This window comes from Python bivittatus, unplaced genomic scaffold (assembly GCF_059951505.1).
Source record: "Python bivittatus isolate LINGU-HERP-01145 unplaced genomic scaffold, Pbiv_v1 ctg000320_np1212, whole genome shotgun sequence".
Lineage (NCBI taxonomy): Eukaryota > Metazoa > Chordata > Lepidosauria > Squamata > Pythonidae > Python > Python bivittatus.
This window is the reverse complement of record NW_028277052.1, coordinates 7,768,793-7,786,057: the sequence shown is the minus strand read 5'-3', so window position 1 is coordinate 7,786,057 and position 17,265 is coordinate 7,768,793. Positions and strand designations below refer to the sequence as shown.

The window sequence follows — 17,265 nt, the reverse complement described above, 5'->3', positions numbered from 1 at the left end:
GAAAGCTGGGATGTAAATGAATAAAACAGATAGATAAAATTAGAACTGCTCTGAAAGTCTGCCTTTGAAGTTGAAATCAACCCAAGCAAGTTGATATTTGGGAAGCATTTTGGCCGTCGCCGCCAAATTATCTATATAACATTTTAAATGATGAAAAAAAAAATGAGATTAAAGGATAGTTTCTTGTTCCTGGCAGGATTTGTGTGGTGCTACCACCTGTGACACCTTGGGAATGGCGGATGTCGGTACCATGTGTGATCCCAAACGCAGCTGCTCAGTCATTGAGGACGATGGCCTTCCCTCTGCTTTTACTACAGCTCATGAGCTAGGTAAGGAATGGCTTTCAAAAGGGAGAGAAAGGAGAGAGAGAAGATCTAGGAGAACATCTAAATGTTAGTGATTTCTGCTCAGTGCAGCTGCCAGGGTCAATATAAGTTTTGTTTTTACCAACATTCCGAATGCGATGGCCGTACTTAGTTTTGTTTTTATTTTCAAATGAAATGAAATTCACATTTTCCAAAAGAAGCTGTTGTTCAGATAGCAGGTCTCAAGCTACATCCTAGGTCACTGACTCCTCTTATTTTCATTTTCTAAGAATGCCTTTGGAATCTCTCTGTGGCCCAGTAGCATTCTTGGAGATCTTTCCTAAAAATCAAGACATCTTGCTGGCATTGTGCTTTGCAGTGAGCTCCCCATTTATTTATTTATTTATTTATTTATTTATTTATTTATTGTTAAAAGAATCTAAAAAGCACTTTAACATTCGGGTGGGGGAGGGAGCCAGGAGGGGCACCAAGACTGAAGCCAGTGGGCAGATGGGTGTCACTTTGGGGATTCCAAACCTAGGGCCTGGGGCAAGATGTAAGAAACAACATTATAACAAAGTGCGACATGTCCCATCTAGCCAAATATTTTGACTGGCAACAATTCTGCAAAGAGAAGCCTTTCTTATCACCTGTTACCTTTTCCATAAAACAAAATAAGCAAAAAACTCCTGAAGATTGCAAAGACTGAAACGATGTCCCTGTAGGCATTCTTCTCCTGGTTATGACCTGGTCCTCCTACCTTTTCTTTCTGAGTTACTAGCCTTGTAATCCAACTCTAATTGTGGCATTTCAGATCTATGATTTAGTGGTGGTCATCTATAGATAGAAAAGGAAGAAAATGGAGATTAGGAATTGTGAGAGCACAGATCTGCAGAAGATGGTTCCAAGTCAGCCTATTTAGCTTTTGAATCAACAGTATCAAATCATTTGCAGCTTGTGCTTTGCATCTGCCCATTTTTGCATGCTCTCCTTCCAATGTTTGGCAGACCGTTCTTGGCTTGAAGTTTCAATCCATCAGCCAGTGGCTTTGGAAGTGGTCACTTAACCCAAGCCACAGCAGAGAGGTAGGGCCCACACCTGTGGTTGACACCTGCCAAGCAGATTTTGCCAAGGGAATGGAGTGAGGGGAGCGTGGATTGAATCCATTTTTAAAGGGAGGATTTTCTATCTTTAATTAGGGAAAGAAGCTTGATGCTTAAAATAAGTCCCAGTACTTTGTTCGGGAAGTCTTGACAATAGCAAAAGTTTAAGAATAGCTTTGTGGGAAAGTCAACCATGTACATGACTGTGTATATGTGTTTGTGGGGTTGAGAGAGAGCAAGAGACTGCAATTTTATTCCCTACGCAACAGCAAGGCTCAGTTGGAACTGCCAGAGAACAGCTGTTAGACAGACAAGCAATCCCAGGCCGGGGACTCATCTTTTTTGGCCGTTCTGTTCCCAGGCTTTAGAGGTCCTGAAATAATATGTAATTGCTGGGATGTGTTAGACACACACCTCGATCCAGAGCGCCAGAGTGTCTCCTGAACTGACAACCAAATGGCTTGGTTTTCATTTAGAAAGCAGGAAGAGGATTGGGGTTTAGAGGAGCAAATCATTCTGATTCAGAATAGCTCCCAAAATTAGAAATGGTTTCACTGCAAGTCAGATTTCTCTAGCTGGGAAAGGCTAGCTCATGGCAAGTGCCTTTGCTGACCTTTGGTGGTTCCCTTAAGGGTTGGTGGCACTTTTATCTGAATGACCCATGCTGGATTAAATTCATCTGCATTCTCTTGCAGGACAATCTGTTCACATAGTTGACTAACACAGTGAGTGACAAATGTAATGTAATGTAGTGAATGAAGCCAACAAAACAATGTGGAGGCTGGTACATTTTTGATTATCCACTATCTAGACCTAATGTTTCTATGGAATATAGAAAGAAATATATAAACAACTCACATGCACGTACTTACATACATATATGCATGTTATAGGACAAGTGGGCTGAGACAGTAGGCTCCAAAAAGTAACATAACAAAAGGGAGGAGACAGCCTTCAATTTCTCAGATAATTCCCTGCTTTGAGGTCTTCCAGGGTTAACTTTAGGGTGAGGTTTATGGTTAGTGGACTCTGAGATTTATGTTGCAGTGGGGATTGCCTGCCAGGGAAATTTTTAGGACAAAGAATTTCTATTGGCATTAGGATGAAGTTAGGGTCAGAGTTGGGTTTCCATGAGCTCTTGGTTAAATTTAATAGTAGAGTGAGTTTTGGGGTGAGTTTTTATGATTTAGGTTCTTGTTACAGTAGATGCCTGCCATGATAATCTTGGATGGAAAATTTCTATTGGCAGCAAGGTTAGTGTTGCAGTTCTGTAAGGTCTATGGTTAATGTTAAAAATAGCAATGACTTTGGGGTGATTTTTTATGATTAATGGTTGTCTTACATTTAAGATATGGTGGATATTGTTTCTGAGCGAAATTTTTGGGGTGTAGGGTGGCTGTAGATTGAATGTAGAGTTAGGGTTGGTCTTCTTTGCAATGTATGGATTTGGGGGAGGATTAGAGTAAAGATAACTTTTTATGAGTAATGACAGTCTTAGATTTACATTACATGCAGATTGCTTGCCAAGGTAACTTTTAGGGGATGGATGGATGGATGGATGGATGGATGGATGGATGGATCAATCAATCAATCAATCAATCAGTCAATCAATCAATCAATCAATCAATCAATCAATCACACCATAAGGGTGAAGCTCAGGTTAACATTAGGCTTCCTACATTTAATGGAACAGTTTGAGTTTTTATCCTTAGGGTCCATCCTAGTTAAATATGGTAGGGATTGTGTAGAAGTAAGCTTTTAAGGTGAAAGAATTCTATTTTCAGTAGAGTTAAAGTAGGGTTACGTTTTCTTAAGGTCTATAGTTAACATTAAAGGTAGGCTTAGCTTTCAGGTGAGTTTTGATGATTAGTAGTCTTTAGATTCTTTTCCCACAGGGATTGTCTTAATTTTTCAGGCACTTGCTTCCCAGGCCATGTGTATTGAACCCCCCTATTATTTGAAACCCTCGATTAGAGATCATGCTTTTCAGCTTGATAGTGTAATCAAGGTCAGTTAGCTTTTCCTCATGTTAAAATTGCCATCCTACATTTTAGGATGGTTTGGAATGTAGCTCCTCTTCTTTGTGTTCAACTCCCCTTGAATTGTGTCTGGAGTCAATTCTCTAGAAGTTTTAAAAGACTAACTTCTTTTTCAAAGGACCTTCTCTTTCATTATTTGCTAAGGCTTAATACTAATGTTATGCTAATATTAAGAACTGTTAATGTTAATTATGATTTTGTGCTAGGAAATGCCTTAAACTGGTTATTGTTTTATTTTGATTCTAGTTTATGTTGTCTATAATTCTGATTTATCTGTACTGCACTTATTTATAACTGGAAACTAAATAAAACTACTCCTCCTACTGCTGGTGTTTGAACTTGTAAGGCTAGCTACTGTTTGTTTTTTTAATTTATATTTTTAGAACTTTGGAAGTAAGGTCTGGAATGCAGGAAATAGACACCAATTTAAATGACAAATCTATTCCCCACAATCCCCAGTGTGGTGTAAGGTTTACGTGATGAACTGTGACTGCAGAGATCTAGATTTAAGCCTAACCTTAGTCATGGAAGCTCACTGGGTGATGTTGGGCCAGTCATTCTCTCAGTCCAACTGAGAAGTTGTTATGGGGAAAGTTAGAGGAATGATGACTACATTCTGGATGAAAGCTAGAATAAAATGTACAGACGTACAAAAATACTGAATCTGCTAGAAACACAATATTGTATGCATATGTTTCTAGCTCCTTTTATGCTAGAAAGGAGTTTTATGCTAGTTCTCTTATCATGAGAACTAACAATAGCATAACCATGCTGGGGAGGGGGAGTTTATTAGACTTGTCCCTTTCTGGCACCCTCCATGAGTCAGAGAATACTTTCTTTCATTATTCTCTGTGTATCAGAGGAGGATAATGAAGAGAGAGAAAGCTCTTGTATTTAAGCACAGCATATGGGGTTCCAAAGGCATCTGGTCAGCCCCAGTGAGAAGCAGAATGCTGGGTGAGATATTTGATATTCTGAAATTACATTAAACCAAGATGCCTAGTTTATTTGTGGCCTAGTTCAACTAGAAGTTCTTCCACTGTTCCCAATATGTCTGTTGTCTGCTTTCGGGTGTTCCACCCAGAGTAGCTGTGAGTTTGAATAAGGAATTCTCTTTTTCTCTTTTTGCCTTCTCCTCCCTTGGTTTCTCATTTTTTTCCCCCTCAGGTCTTTTGAAGGGACAAGTATCTGCATACAAAGTAAATGGTGTGAGTCTTGGCAAAGAAAACTGCTGGCTTGCAGGTCTTGCTGGCAGGAATTGCACACTGCATCTGTTGTAAATTTGTTGGCTTTTGAGAGACAACCTGATTAGAACATGAGAAGGAAGATATTTGTGGATCTAGGAAAGGGAATGTAGAGTACAACCGTTATGCTGCAGGCACTTGCAAAACTCTGTGCAACAGAGGTCAAGCCTTTCATGGATTATGGAAGAAAGAGCAAAGAGGAGGTGAAGACCAAAAGAATCTCTTGTAAACCACCAAGCCCAACAGCTCTGTCTTGTGGCCTGTTCGAGTCTTTTTATATATAGTAATTTTATTAAAAAATTAAAAAAAAACTAATGCAAACTAAAATAAAAGGATAAAAAGAAAAAATAGAAAGAAAAATAGAAAAGAAAGAAAAAATAAGAATATAGTAAAGAAAAAGAAAGGAAAGATATAAAGAAATGACTTCTCCTTTCATCACAAGTATAAACAATTTTAGTAACTTAACACCTTCTCTTAAAATATAACAAATGATCTTCCTCCCATATCTCATCTCCTATCCATAAATAAATCATTAAAGCCTCATTGTTTCAGCAAAAGACCATTAAGGGTTACCAGAGATAACATATCTATTTTAATCTTGATCAGGTAAACCAACTTTATATGCTTTCTTTTTATTTTTAACAACCTTGATCTTTAGTCCCTTCAAATAATGATCTAGAACTTGATTTCTTTTCACTTTTTCTTTGTCCCTTCTCACAAAATTCTTCGAAGTTTTAACAAACCTCTTCTGTAAATCTAGTACAGGAAAACTTTCCAGGGCACTCTCAGGGTTTGTTATTTGTATATCCTTTTTAATTATTAAGACATCAGCTGGTTTCTTTTGTATGTTCAGTGTAGCATCTTTTTTGCATATCATTCTTGTAGCCTGTCATTTTTAAAACCACTTTCAGATCAGTCTCAATCTTGTCAGATATAACTCGTTCCTTTTTTCTAACATCTCTTAAACATGGTCAATCTATAGAGGCAGACATTTTAAAAATTAACTTCTGGGTCCATTATTCGAAAATATCATTCAATATGTCCAATGTTAAAATATTTTGCTTCATTCTGTATTAGTACATCAAATATAAGTGTTCTTCTCCTTTAATTGTAATCTTTAGTTCCTTCTGATTCCCTAGGTTTAGGGCTGGTGCAAGAAATTCTCCTCCTTTAGCAGGTAGCCAGTGCTCCTTTCCTTCAAATCAGTGTTTGGGATATTCAAGGTCAAAGAAATCATTTTGGTACTTTAAGCAGAACACCTCATAAAATACTGGATGGGGAATACTTCTGCTCATTGCTAATTTTATTGCTCAGGAAGTGCCAGTATGCTCCCTGCAATTTTCAAACCATAACACTTTCTTTCTAGGACATGTGTTCAACATGCCCCATGACAACGTGAAGGCTTGTGAAGAAGTCTTTGGTAAACTGAAGACCAACCATATGATGTCCCCCACTCTCATCCAAATTGACCGTATCAACCCATGGTCACCTTGTAGCACTGCCATCATCACCGATTTCCTGGACAGCGGACATGGTGAGGAGGGGAGGGGGAATAGGTGCATGAAAGAGAGATGGGGTAAGAGACTAGGGATATTTGACTCGAAAAGAGCTGGAAGACATTTTTGCCATCAAAATGCAGGTGGATAAGTCAGAATAGTGGTGAAATGATACACTTAGGGGAAAAGGTAAGTGGCTAAACCAAAGTCTTTGCTCCAGAAACTTTGCTCTTTTCTCACCTTGATGAAAGCCTGAACTTTGGAATCATAAATTCTTGTGGTTAGTCACTGTTGGATTTTGCACAAATATACTATAATATATGCTTTTTGCCTCAGATGATCTGAGCTTGGGGTCATTCTTGGTAGCACTGAGTCTCAGCCAATTGAAGCAATCTGTTACAAAGGCTATCCCGTAGAGTTCACCTTTTTATAGCATACTGATTCCATAAACATGAGATTTCAGGATGAATCTTGGAGTTTACTTTTATGGTGGAGAATCCAGCAAAACTCAGTAAAACAAACAAAATTTCTCTGTGGGATTCTCCATATTCCTAAAGTCTGAGGCCCACAAAAACATAAACAGACACTGTAGTCAAGATGTGACCTGGATATCATCCTTTGTTCATCATTATTGGATCTCTTGTTGGAGTCCAGAACTGGTGAGGTAATACTCTATTTATAATGGCTTCATGTACTGTACTAAGCTGGGCTTTGTTATAACAATAGTTTGTTGAATAAGCCACAATGGGTTTACACAGAATAAATAGCCATAAACCACAGTTTACAAAACACAAGAAACCATTAAGTCAAAATTGAGCAAACCTCATTAAGGCTCAGGGTGATGTGCGAACACAGCATTAACTATGACTTCACTCAATCCCAAGATTGGGATTAATTTCCCTTTAATTTTGAGATTCACTTTGATACTGAAATGTTAAGACTCTTGCTTTAATTAAAAAAAACACAGAAAAAGAGACAAATATTTTTGGACAAAGGGAATCAAAATATTAACAAAATATTGTTAACATCTTGGGTAGGTTCTGCACATTCTTAAGGTTTGATTTTACGCTATCAAGATGTTTATGTGAATCTGCTCTTAGGAGTGTACAGAAACTGAGCCCCCCAGAGAAGGTAAACCTCGAGGGTGTCAGAGATTCTTAAAACCAGCTGTCTAGAAGAATAGAATAATCACCCGATCAAGCTGTTTTGGCACACTCCTCTCCTTTTACTAAACAGTTTACACTTGGAGAGCTGTAAATCATTAGAAATGCTAAGGCTGAATCTAACTTGGAACACCCATTTTAGAAGGGTCTGGTGCTATATGGCAGCAGGTCAGCTGCACTCTTCCTTGTTCATTTGAAGACTTTTTTAAAAAAAAGATAACGCAAAATTCTGCGCCAATTTCCAACCAAACTATCCAAACTATCCAAACTAGTCCACAATGTAAAGATGCAAATCCTAATCGTCCCCTTTCACCTCTGTCACCACTATGACTAGTATTGGTAACAAAGCAAGAGAAAGCAAGTCCTGATTCTATGAAGGTTTCCTTTGGATGGCCTCCCATTGCATTCCTTGGTCTTCTCCAGGTGATTGCCTCTTGGACCAACCCACCAAGCCAATCCATTTGCCTCAAGATCTTCCCGGCTCCAGCTACAACCTCAACCAGCAGTGTGAGCTGGCCTTTGGCATTGGCTCCAAGCCTTGCCCGTACATGCAATACTGCACCAAGCTGTGGTGCACGGGAAAGGCCCGCGGCCACATCATGTGCCAGACACGTCACTTCCCTTGGGCTGATGGCACCAGCTGTGGAGAAGGGAGGTTCTGCTTGAAGGGTGCCTGTGTGGAGAGGCATAACATCAGTAAGTACCGGGTGAGTACTGATGGCTCTTGGCTGAGCACGATGCTTGGGGAACAGTACAACAGCTGATGTTCACAAAGATCTAGTTCAGGCTACAGATACACTCTCACATGTGCAAACAAAAGAAGAGTATGCTAAGTACTCAAACCAACATAATTTGATCCAGACATGAGTTATCCAGAATTTAGAGTATTGGAAGCATCTAAATTAACCATTGTGGTCCACATGGATTTCTATAGCTGTACTCATATTCTCCTGAGTCAATGGTTATTTGCTTTGTTATGCTTTAGTTTAATCCACTTAAGAAAGTTGCAGAGATCTGCACGAGCAGTTGATTTAATTGCTTGTTACTTTCCATAACCAGTCAGCTCTTCTGAAATGCTAGGGATAAAAATAATTCCTAATCTGCTCCTTATTAAAAGCAGAAAAAGCATTTTGCACGTACTCCATGGTTCTAGCTAGCAAATGCGTTGTATTGCTTGAGCAAAAAATAGGAACGGCACCCTTTCTATTTTACTGCACAAGGCCAAAGAAATTTGCATGAATATGACAGCACAATTCAGGTGGAGCACATGCTGTTTGAGTTGTGAGTTTTGCATCTGCTCAATGTGTTATGCCCTGGCAGGTGGATGGCAGCTGGGGGAAGTGGGCACCTTATGGACAATGCTCTAGGACGTGTGGCGGAGGAGTCCAGCTGGCTAAACGTCAATGCAACAATCCCCCTCCAGCCAATGAAGGAAAGTACTGTGAAGGGGTTCGAGTGAAATATCGTTCCTGTGGTTTGGATCCCTGCTTTGATTCAGGTGAGAATTTATAAAGGTGCAAACTGCGGCATTGTTATGAGGGGCTGATCAATGCTTTGGATGGGAGACCATTATATATTATTTATTTTTCATTGTGCCCACATGCTCCTGCTAAAGATAGCTTGTGGCAACTACTACTATAAATTCCTATATGAGCAAGATCTCTTTTAAAATTACCATGCATTTATAATTTTTTTTTAAAAAAAAGGAAAATAAAATCCAAGGCTTTGCACGGATCTCTTGCTCCCACTTCATTTGACAATCAACATCCATAAAGAACTTGTGTTAAATTAGCCACTGCGTGCAGTTCTGCTGACAATGTCATTTTACTTCTTCTAAATGTTGATGCGATAGCAGATCAAGGAGTTTGAAAATGAGACTTAAGATGCTCTGGGGGGTAAAATTATTGCAGAACCGCTACAGGAAATGAAGCATGGAATTCAATCTCACCACCGCCACAGAGTTTTTAATCTGAAGCCTACCAAGATGGCAGTTCAAAGATGCCCACGGAAGGGCTTTCCCAAGTTGTAATGGGAACACTTCTTACGAAACTTGTGAATACAGTTATGTGATATGTAATATTAGAAACCATCTTAGTTGAAATGGCCTAATGCTTCTGAGGTTCAGAAATATGTATGTTGTGGTTTTCGAGTTTACTTTGGCACCTGGTCATTGTGGGGACAAAATGTTCAACTATTTGGCATTTCTTGCTCTGCTTCTGCTCAAATCCAGTGTTTTTTAACAAGTGCAATGTTGTTTGAAGATTCAGTGGATGGTCACTATATTTGCGATGGTAAGAATCAGCTCTTCAAACCATTTCTGAAACTGATTTCTCATAGTTCCAGGGAAAAGTTTTCGGGAAGAACAATGTGAAGCTTTCAATGGCTATAACCATAGCACAAATCGACTGACCGCCATTGTTTCCTGGGTCCCCAAATATTCTGGAGTGTCTCCCCGGGATAAATGTAAGCTCATCTGTCGTGCCAATGGAACTGGCTATTTTTATGTCCTAGCCCCGAAGGTAAGTTGGAATTTTTTTTATTTATTTATTTTTTGCTGAAGTTGGACAGATTTAGGGCAAGGGCAATATGGCTGAAAAAAGAGGCCCACATACTGGATATTTTAAAATGAAAAGAATGTATTTTAATAAACTTTCAATTTAGAGAAAAAGAGAAATTGTAAAGGGATGTTTGTTGAAGGGAGACTAATCAAAGGTGTTTAGATTTCCCTTGAAACTTATAAGTCCCATAATTTATTTGGACTAAGTGTTGCTGATTGCTTGTCTTTCTTTTGTTCTTCTCCTGGGTTCCTTAGATCTACAAACCTACTCAATGCTAGTACTACTCTTTTGTCCACAATTATTTGTGCGATGTTTGCAATCACATGCGACTTGCTTCCATGCACAAAGAGCCTCCATTTTTTATGGGAGCCATGGAAAACTCTCTGGCATATTACAGTGTGGGTAGAATGCTACTCCCAATCATTTTGGTGGTTTTGAATCTCCAGCCCTTGTTCCACTGCCAAGAGGTGACCAAGATCTCAGTTATATTTTAAAAAATTCAGATTCACATGAAGGTATTTCTCATACCTAGCATTGAGGAATATTCGACCAAATGACAGAAGCCCTTGTGAAATGTGATGCAACTAGTTCATCTGGGCAGGGGAAAGATCAGATTTCCTTTGTAGGACCATGGACAGGGATGACTGGTGATGACTTGCTCTCAAAACAAATGGACACTGATCAACATTCCAGCCCTCTCTACATTTTACTAAAGCAGCACTAGTTTCCATTCTTATCTTTGTGATTTACAGGTGGTGGATGGTACACCATGTTCTCCAGACTCTAGCTCGCTATGTGTCCAGGGAAAATGTATCAAAGCTGGATGTGATGGGAAACTTGGTTCCAAAAAGAAATTTGACAAGTGTGGAGTGTGCGGAGGAGACAACAAAAGCTGCAAGAAAGTTTCAGGCTTGTTCACCAAACCCATGTGAGTGAACTTTGGGTAGGGACACTGAAAGGCCAGCTTAAAGACTGAATGGAACTAGGTAGACCAATGTCCTGATTCAGTGTCAGGCAATGTTCCACTAGATCTGTATCAGATGCTCAACTGAATTACTGAATTAACCCATCTTCTCACTTCTCCCAATACACTGAATCAGAAGCTAATGGGCCATGTTCATGCAGTACCCATCTGAGAGAACAAACAGGACATTTTGGAAAAATGAACACATCATTTTTAGGGCAGAAACCTAGTGCCCACCAAATGGTATGTCAACAATCTCCAAAATCCCCAAATACTGGCTACAGTGTTGGAGCTTACAGGAGCTGTAGTCCAAAAATCCATTCTCCCTGCTTAGCTCTGTTAAATGAAACTGAAGTTTGTGGTCCAGTATAGGGACACTGCATGAGCTCACCTGCCTGCATCATTGTCCTATCTTTTCAACCCTTGTTTCTGGCCAACATAAATAAGCATCTCTTAGGTGAATCTGCTAACTCATATTAAAGTTTTGTCTTTCTTCTACCCTATAAAGGCATGGCTACAACTTTGTGGTGCTCCTCCCAGTTGGTGCTTCCAGCATTGACATCCGTCAGAGAGGCTACAAGGGTCTGATCAGTGATGATAATTACCTGGCCCTGAAGAATGGGCATGGCAAATATCTTTTGAATGGGCATTTCATTGTCTCCGCGGTGGAAAGGGACTTAATAGTCAAGGGCAGTGTGATGCGTTATAGTGGAACAGGTACAGCTGTGGAAAGCCTCCAAGCCTTTATGCCCATCCAGGAGCCTCTGACAGTGGAAGTGCTATCGGTTGGGAAGATGACGCCACCTCGAGTACGCTACTCCTTCTACTTGCCCAAAGAAAGCAAAGAGGATAAGTCTTCCTACCGTAAAGATGGGAAGCGTCCTCCAGTCCTCAACAACAGTATTCTCAGCCTGTCCAACCGCCTGGAACTGGGTCAGCCGGATTACAAACGCCCCTCTTACAAATGGGCCACCACCAGCTGGGAAGACTGTTCAGTCACTTGTGGCAATGGTCTGCAGAAGCGCATGGTGCTGTGTCGTGACACCCTTGGCCAGCTGGCCTCCTCTTGTGATGCCACTCAGAGGCCTGTTGACATCAGGATATGTGGAGACCCTTGCCCAACATGGGAGGCGTCTCCCTGGTCATCATGCTCCAAAACTTGTGGCAGGGGGTTTAAAAGGCGCATACTGAGATGCACAGGGCGAGGTGGCATCCTGCTACCCCGTGAACGCTGCAACCTCAGGAAGAAGCCACAGGAGTTGGACTTTTGCACCCTGAGACATTGCTGACTGGGCTGTCCCCACATCTGACCGAAGCGTAATGTGCAACTTTCTGACCCTCTGTGATCAAGTGGCTGAAAGTGTAAAAATAGCCTCTGGGGGGAGGGAAAGGGAACCATCTGAGTAGAAGGGGTCTGGTACATAGTGCATTTTGACCAAGAAAAACATTCTTTTAGAGGAAGAGGGAGAGGAAGAGTGCCAATACGAAGGGAGCTTGATAGAGGTTTTGACCATCCAGTCACTTAATAGTAAAGCAGAAGTAAACAACTACCTCGAAGTTGCCCAAACCTCCTAAATGTTATCACGATTCAGCCATGCATTCTGTGGCCCTGAAGGAGAAGGCAAGGCCAGAACTGAAAGACAGCACTGTCTGAGATGGACCAAAGATAAGGAAGGTGGTTCCTTAAACGCATGGCTTCAATCCCTGCTAAAATAAAAAGGGGCTAAAAAATAAAAGGGGCTCTTAGGACCACTCCCCCCCCCCCACAACTCCCTAGGGTTATAGCGGACCACAAGAAAGTACCACTGAATCTGGAACCAAAATATTGTAAGACGTCCATGTGTGTAACATGGTACCCACAAGAAAGTGATATCCCAGCTGTGATGGAAGTGCGGGTATCTGGACACACTTGTTTTTTCTTTTTGGTTTTTTTGTTTGTCTTGGTGTTCATGCTTCTATGCGGGGCTAACAGCCAGTCACTGATTGGTAGCTATCGATCATTCCAGTTAACACGAGCAATGCAAATTTTAACGGTGCTTGACCACTTTGCCTATTTCTCATGGTCCTTTCCAAGAGACCGTGCCACGTTGTGTAAGGTGGAGCTGCCTCTTAGTTTCCTATCCCCTAATGAATAGGAGCTCACCTTTTTTCCTTTCCTTCCTGCCTTTGTTATTTAAACCCACATGTCTTCCAGTGTTACTGTTTCACGTTAGCCCTTTCCAATCCATAATACGTCTGCAAAATACCTATGAACACCTGAGTTTTTGTTCATTTGCAGTGTTTTGGATTTATGCCAGGCTAGCTTTGGTCTGTGTATGAAAAGTGGAAGGGTGGAGCAGTATTTGGTGCATATCTTCCTACAAGATGGACTAGATGGGAATGCAGTGATAAAGTTCATCCTAAGGCAGGGCAGGGCAGGGCAGGGCAGGGCAGGACAAGTGATATGTGAAGTGAAACGCAGTCCAGAGTCAGGATTCTCAATTTTGTAAGGGTTGTTGCTCTACATCCAGTGCTGTCTGTTTTGGGGACAGTAGACAACATTCTTAGGCAGCTGCTGGAGTCTCTTACAGCAATCATTACAATAGCCCTTGGCTCTCTAAAAACACACGAATAGGCAAACCACATACCATTCCTGTTTTTTGCAGGTGAACACAACATTTGCTGTCGACAGTGCTCTGGAAGACCATCCTGTTTCCATAGCATTGTGTGAAAGAGAATAGAGATGTCCATGTTTCTGTGCCAATGGTCATTCTTTTATAGGTGCTCTCCATGCCTTCCAAGAGGGTTTAAATTCTGGGGTAAAATGCATGGGAGAAGAAGGAATGAAAATGGCTTCTGCTTTGGGCTGCAGATGCCCCCATGAAACCTTAAGGAGAAATCCACAATAATGGAATATCAGGTAGCACTAACAAGACCTAGGCTGAGAGAACTTTGGGGAGACAGGCTCAATAGCCAGGGAGGTTTCATTTCACCAGTTAATCAAAGCAGATCCTTCATTATCCTATTGTATATAAAGAGAGAGCAAACCCCACTCCCTTCTAGCACTGAAGATGTTACCTGGCCAGGTAATGAAACATCTGCAAGAAAACAAGCTCAGAGAACCCCAAGGACTCCACAGATCCTTCATTCCTTAATGTTTTGATCCTGGATTTATTTAAACTGAAGCCTAAGTCTTGGTGGCTACCAACCATCATTGTCTTGTTTCTCCACGAGGGTTTGTGGAGGGTTTGATATCTGTTGACTATATAATGGTAGCGATCCATGTGCTTAATATCCCCCCCCAAAATGCACACTTTGAAGTCTGGGGTAGAAATAAAAGCCAAAGGCTTCTCTAGTCCCCAGAGCTCCACCTTGGTGAGTGACAATTTATCCTAGAGCTTCTAGGTCTTTATATTCAATGCTCCTCCTCCAAATTTTCCATACCTTCTCCAGAAATAAGTATTGCTGGTGGCTTGGCTTGTTCTCAGCTGCATGTAGCAAATAGAGGAACTCTGGTTTTCAAAATGGTGCTTCTGTTATGAGTTTTTTTGTTCTGTTTTAGAATAGGATCTTTATTTACAAAAGGTAGGATCATCCCCCTCTCTTCTTCAAGATTGTTTACAAGCTTTTTTTAAAAAAAGTGTATTATATACACAAAGCCATGAACAAAGAGAACTGGGGCTTATATTCTACTAGGTCATATCCAAGCCTGTTGAAATGGCTCCATAAAAACCAATAGATTTTTAGCAGATCAGAATTAGGCCTTTTGTGGGAGGGCTTCTCCCTACCTTGAGATGGAAGGAAGAAGAATTGCAAAGACATCAGATTCATTGGCAACAGTGTAGTGCGTGTAGAATGGAAAATTACTGGGCGGACAGAATGGTTTTCATTGACCTCCTCCTCTAGCGGTACTGTAATTTCAAGGTGCTTGACTGCTGTTATTATATTTCTAGACCTTTGTGTAGTATTATAGATAATAACATTCTGAAGGGTTCTAAAATTAATCTGTTGAGTCCAAACCAGAAATTTCTCATGCTTCCTATATAAATTTTTATGCTTTAATATTCATATTGGAAATATCAAACCTGATACATTTAAGAAGTACACATTTTCTTTGAATTTTTATCAATTTATTTATCAATTTCTGATGGAATTCAGCCACTTTTTAAAAGTTAACTATCTGATTTCAAACTCTCAAAAAAGTGCTATGGCATGCACTAGAGCAGGACTGCTAACAATGAAGACTTGAGTTCTTCACTACATAACATTTCCCAAGTTTTTCTTCCAGTTTCTTGTGACAGCTATCCTAGAATAAAAATAATATATATTTTTGGTATGGATATGCCCTTGAGGATGTTAATAATTCCAGTGTGTCTCTAGAGATGAGCAAATTCCAGAAAGTAGTATTTTTCCACTGTAAAATTGTGAATGTTGCTAAAGAGGAGAGTTAGGTTGTGTAATAGGTTGGCTTTAGAACTAGCTCCAGAGCTTTTTTGATTTAGATATTACTTGTCATATTTTCAGCTGGTCTTGGTCACCATTACTTGGTTTTCATTGACTCATTGGGAATAATCAATCATGGTCTGTGTCTGTGTGTCATGCTGGTTATGACACACTTCCAAGTTCAAAGGCAGAATAAGTCACGGAATATTTATGGAAAAATGGGATGTTGAACTAGTTGGCTGGTGGACCTGTTCCAGCATGGCTCTTCGTATGCTCTGTGCTTCAGATGCAAAAGAAAAATGTCAAAGATTCTAAGGCCTAAAAGCAACAAATCTTCCAGATAGATGTTCTGGCTCCAGCCAACTCATAGAAATTCACACTTCCTCTTATTGTCAGTTTGGTTTCTGGTTATGATTATACCAGAAGCTTCTGTCCATTTTTATTTTTATTATTCTGCCATTGCTTTCTCTAAACAATTCTGGAGTCTGTAGGGTAAAAGACATTATGAAATCCATAGCTTCTATTATTTAGAGAAAAAGATGACTAAATCCATTTAATTCTATGGTGTACAATATCTATGTCCCTATGGAAAGCAAATGAAAGACAGTGGAAGATGACTGTCTTCCTCCTATAGATATGGTGTGTGTATGCGTGGTTGTATGTATGTGAACTCTTTAAGAATCCCAGGAATTGCAGTTTGGCAAGGATGTTGAGAATTGTCAGTAAGAAGTTACTATTCTCTCCTTGACACAAACAGCTGTGTTTTCCAAGTTTCCTTTGGGAGAAAAAACAGCTGTTCAACTAATTTAGGTTTGTAGCTATGTCCACCAAGCTCAACTGTTTTGTCTTTTCTAGACCCAAAAGCTTTGCAGATGTGTGTATATTTTGGGGTTCAAATACCAAATGATTTATGCACACACATACCTTGCCTAATACACACCTGAATCTTTATGTAATTATTGTTCATAGAGGGATATCTTTCCTTTCCTTAGACTGATAAATGTGTCAGAGTCAAAGATTTTATACCTTTATTACTCATCTACCAAAAACATAGGTATCTATGTTTACTGGCTAAGATGAGTTGTGATTACATTCCAAAGAATTCTGAAAGTTGGAATTTGATGCTGAAGAGATTTAGACTTGCTGAAAGAGTTTCAAGATATCTTGAATATAAAAATAGGAGGGAATATCCGACAATAAATCTGAGAACGAATCTTATTTGATGTTTTTTAAAGATTTTCTCCTACCCACTTATTCATGGATTGGTCTATCGTGTTTCTCTGAGGCTTGCCTTAAACTTTTCACTTCCATAACAGTTGAGTCTTGTAAACTATACAGCACTGAAGTCCTTTTTTGGTTGTGGTGATATTGGGGAGAGAAGGGCTTTTAATTGTATGTGGGTTTTTAATAGTTCTTTTGCAAAATATACAGCAAAAGGATGGAAATGCCTATGGTACTGGGTGCTTGGTGTATACCATGTATACTATATGTCAATTTCTGCTATTCGTGTGTCAGTGGCAAACCTGAAATAAAAACGGTTAAATATTTAAACAGTTTGTCTTTTGTGAGATGATTTGAGTCCTGGATTCAATCATTTTATCAGCATTATGTTGCAATTTGGCCTTGTTGTTTACCTTATGCATTTTGTATTATTTTCAGTCCATTGGAGGAAGGATGGAATCAGAAGGAGTCTGGTAGCCCCTTTTCCAACTAATAAATTTTATTCAAAGGCATAAAATTTCATGAGTTGCAGTTCACTTCATTGGAGGTTTAATCCTGCCTTTCAATTGCAAACATTCCCAGGATTGCTTAATAAAATGGCTCCTAAATATCTAGTGAGAGCTAATTTGGTGTAGTAGTTAAGGCACTGGGATAGAAACCAGGAGGCCGTGAGTTCAGGTACCGCCTGAGGCACAAAGGCAGCTGGGTGACCTTGGGCCAGTCCCTCTCTCTCAGCCCTAGGAAGGAGAC

At 40.1% G+C, this 17,265-nt stretch overlaps 1 protein-coding gene across 1 annotated transcript in view; it reads left to right on the top strand.

Annotated features, from left to right (window-relative positions):
- The window catches only part of ADAMTS15 (ADAM metallopeptidase with thrombospondin type 1 motif 15), a 36,637-nt gene extending 19,792 nt beyond the window's left edge, over positions 1–16,845 (top strand). The window contains exons 2-8 of the mRNA XM_088139032.1: positions 197–329; positions 6,058–6,225; positions 7,774–8,057; positions 8,671–8,848; positions 9,688–9,869; positions 10,661–10,836; positions 11,381–16,845. Coding sequence (XP_087995158.1) covers positions 197–329; positions 6,058–6,225; positions 7,774–8,057; positions 8,671–8,848; positions 9,688–9,869; positions 10,661–10,836; positions 11,381–12,161 — 1,902 coding nt within the window. The 3' untranslated portion in view covers positions 12,162–16,845. The remainder of the gene's footprint in view (positions 1–196; positions 330–6,057; positions 6,226–7,773; positions 8,058–8,670; positions 8,849–9,687; positions 9,870–10,660; positions 10,837–11,380) is intronic.
- Positions 16,846–17,265: the final 420 nt, after the last annotated feature.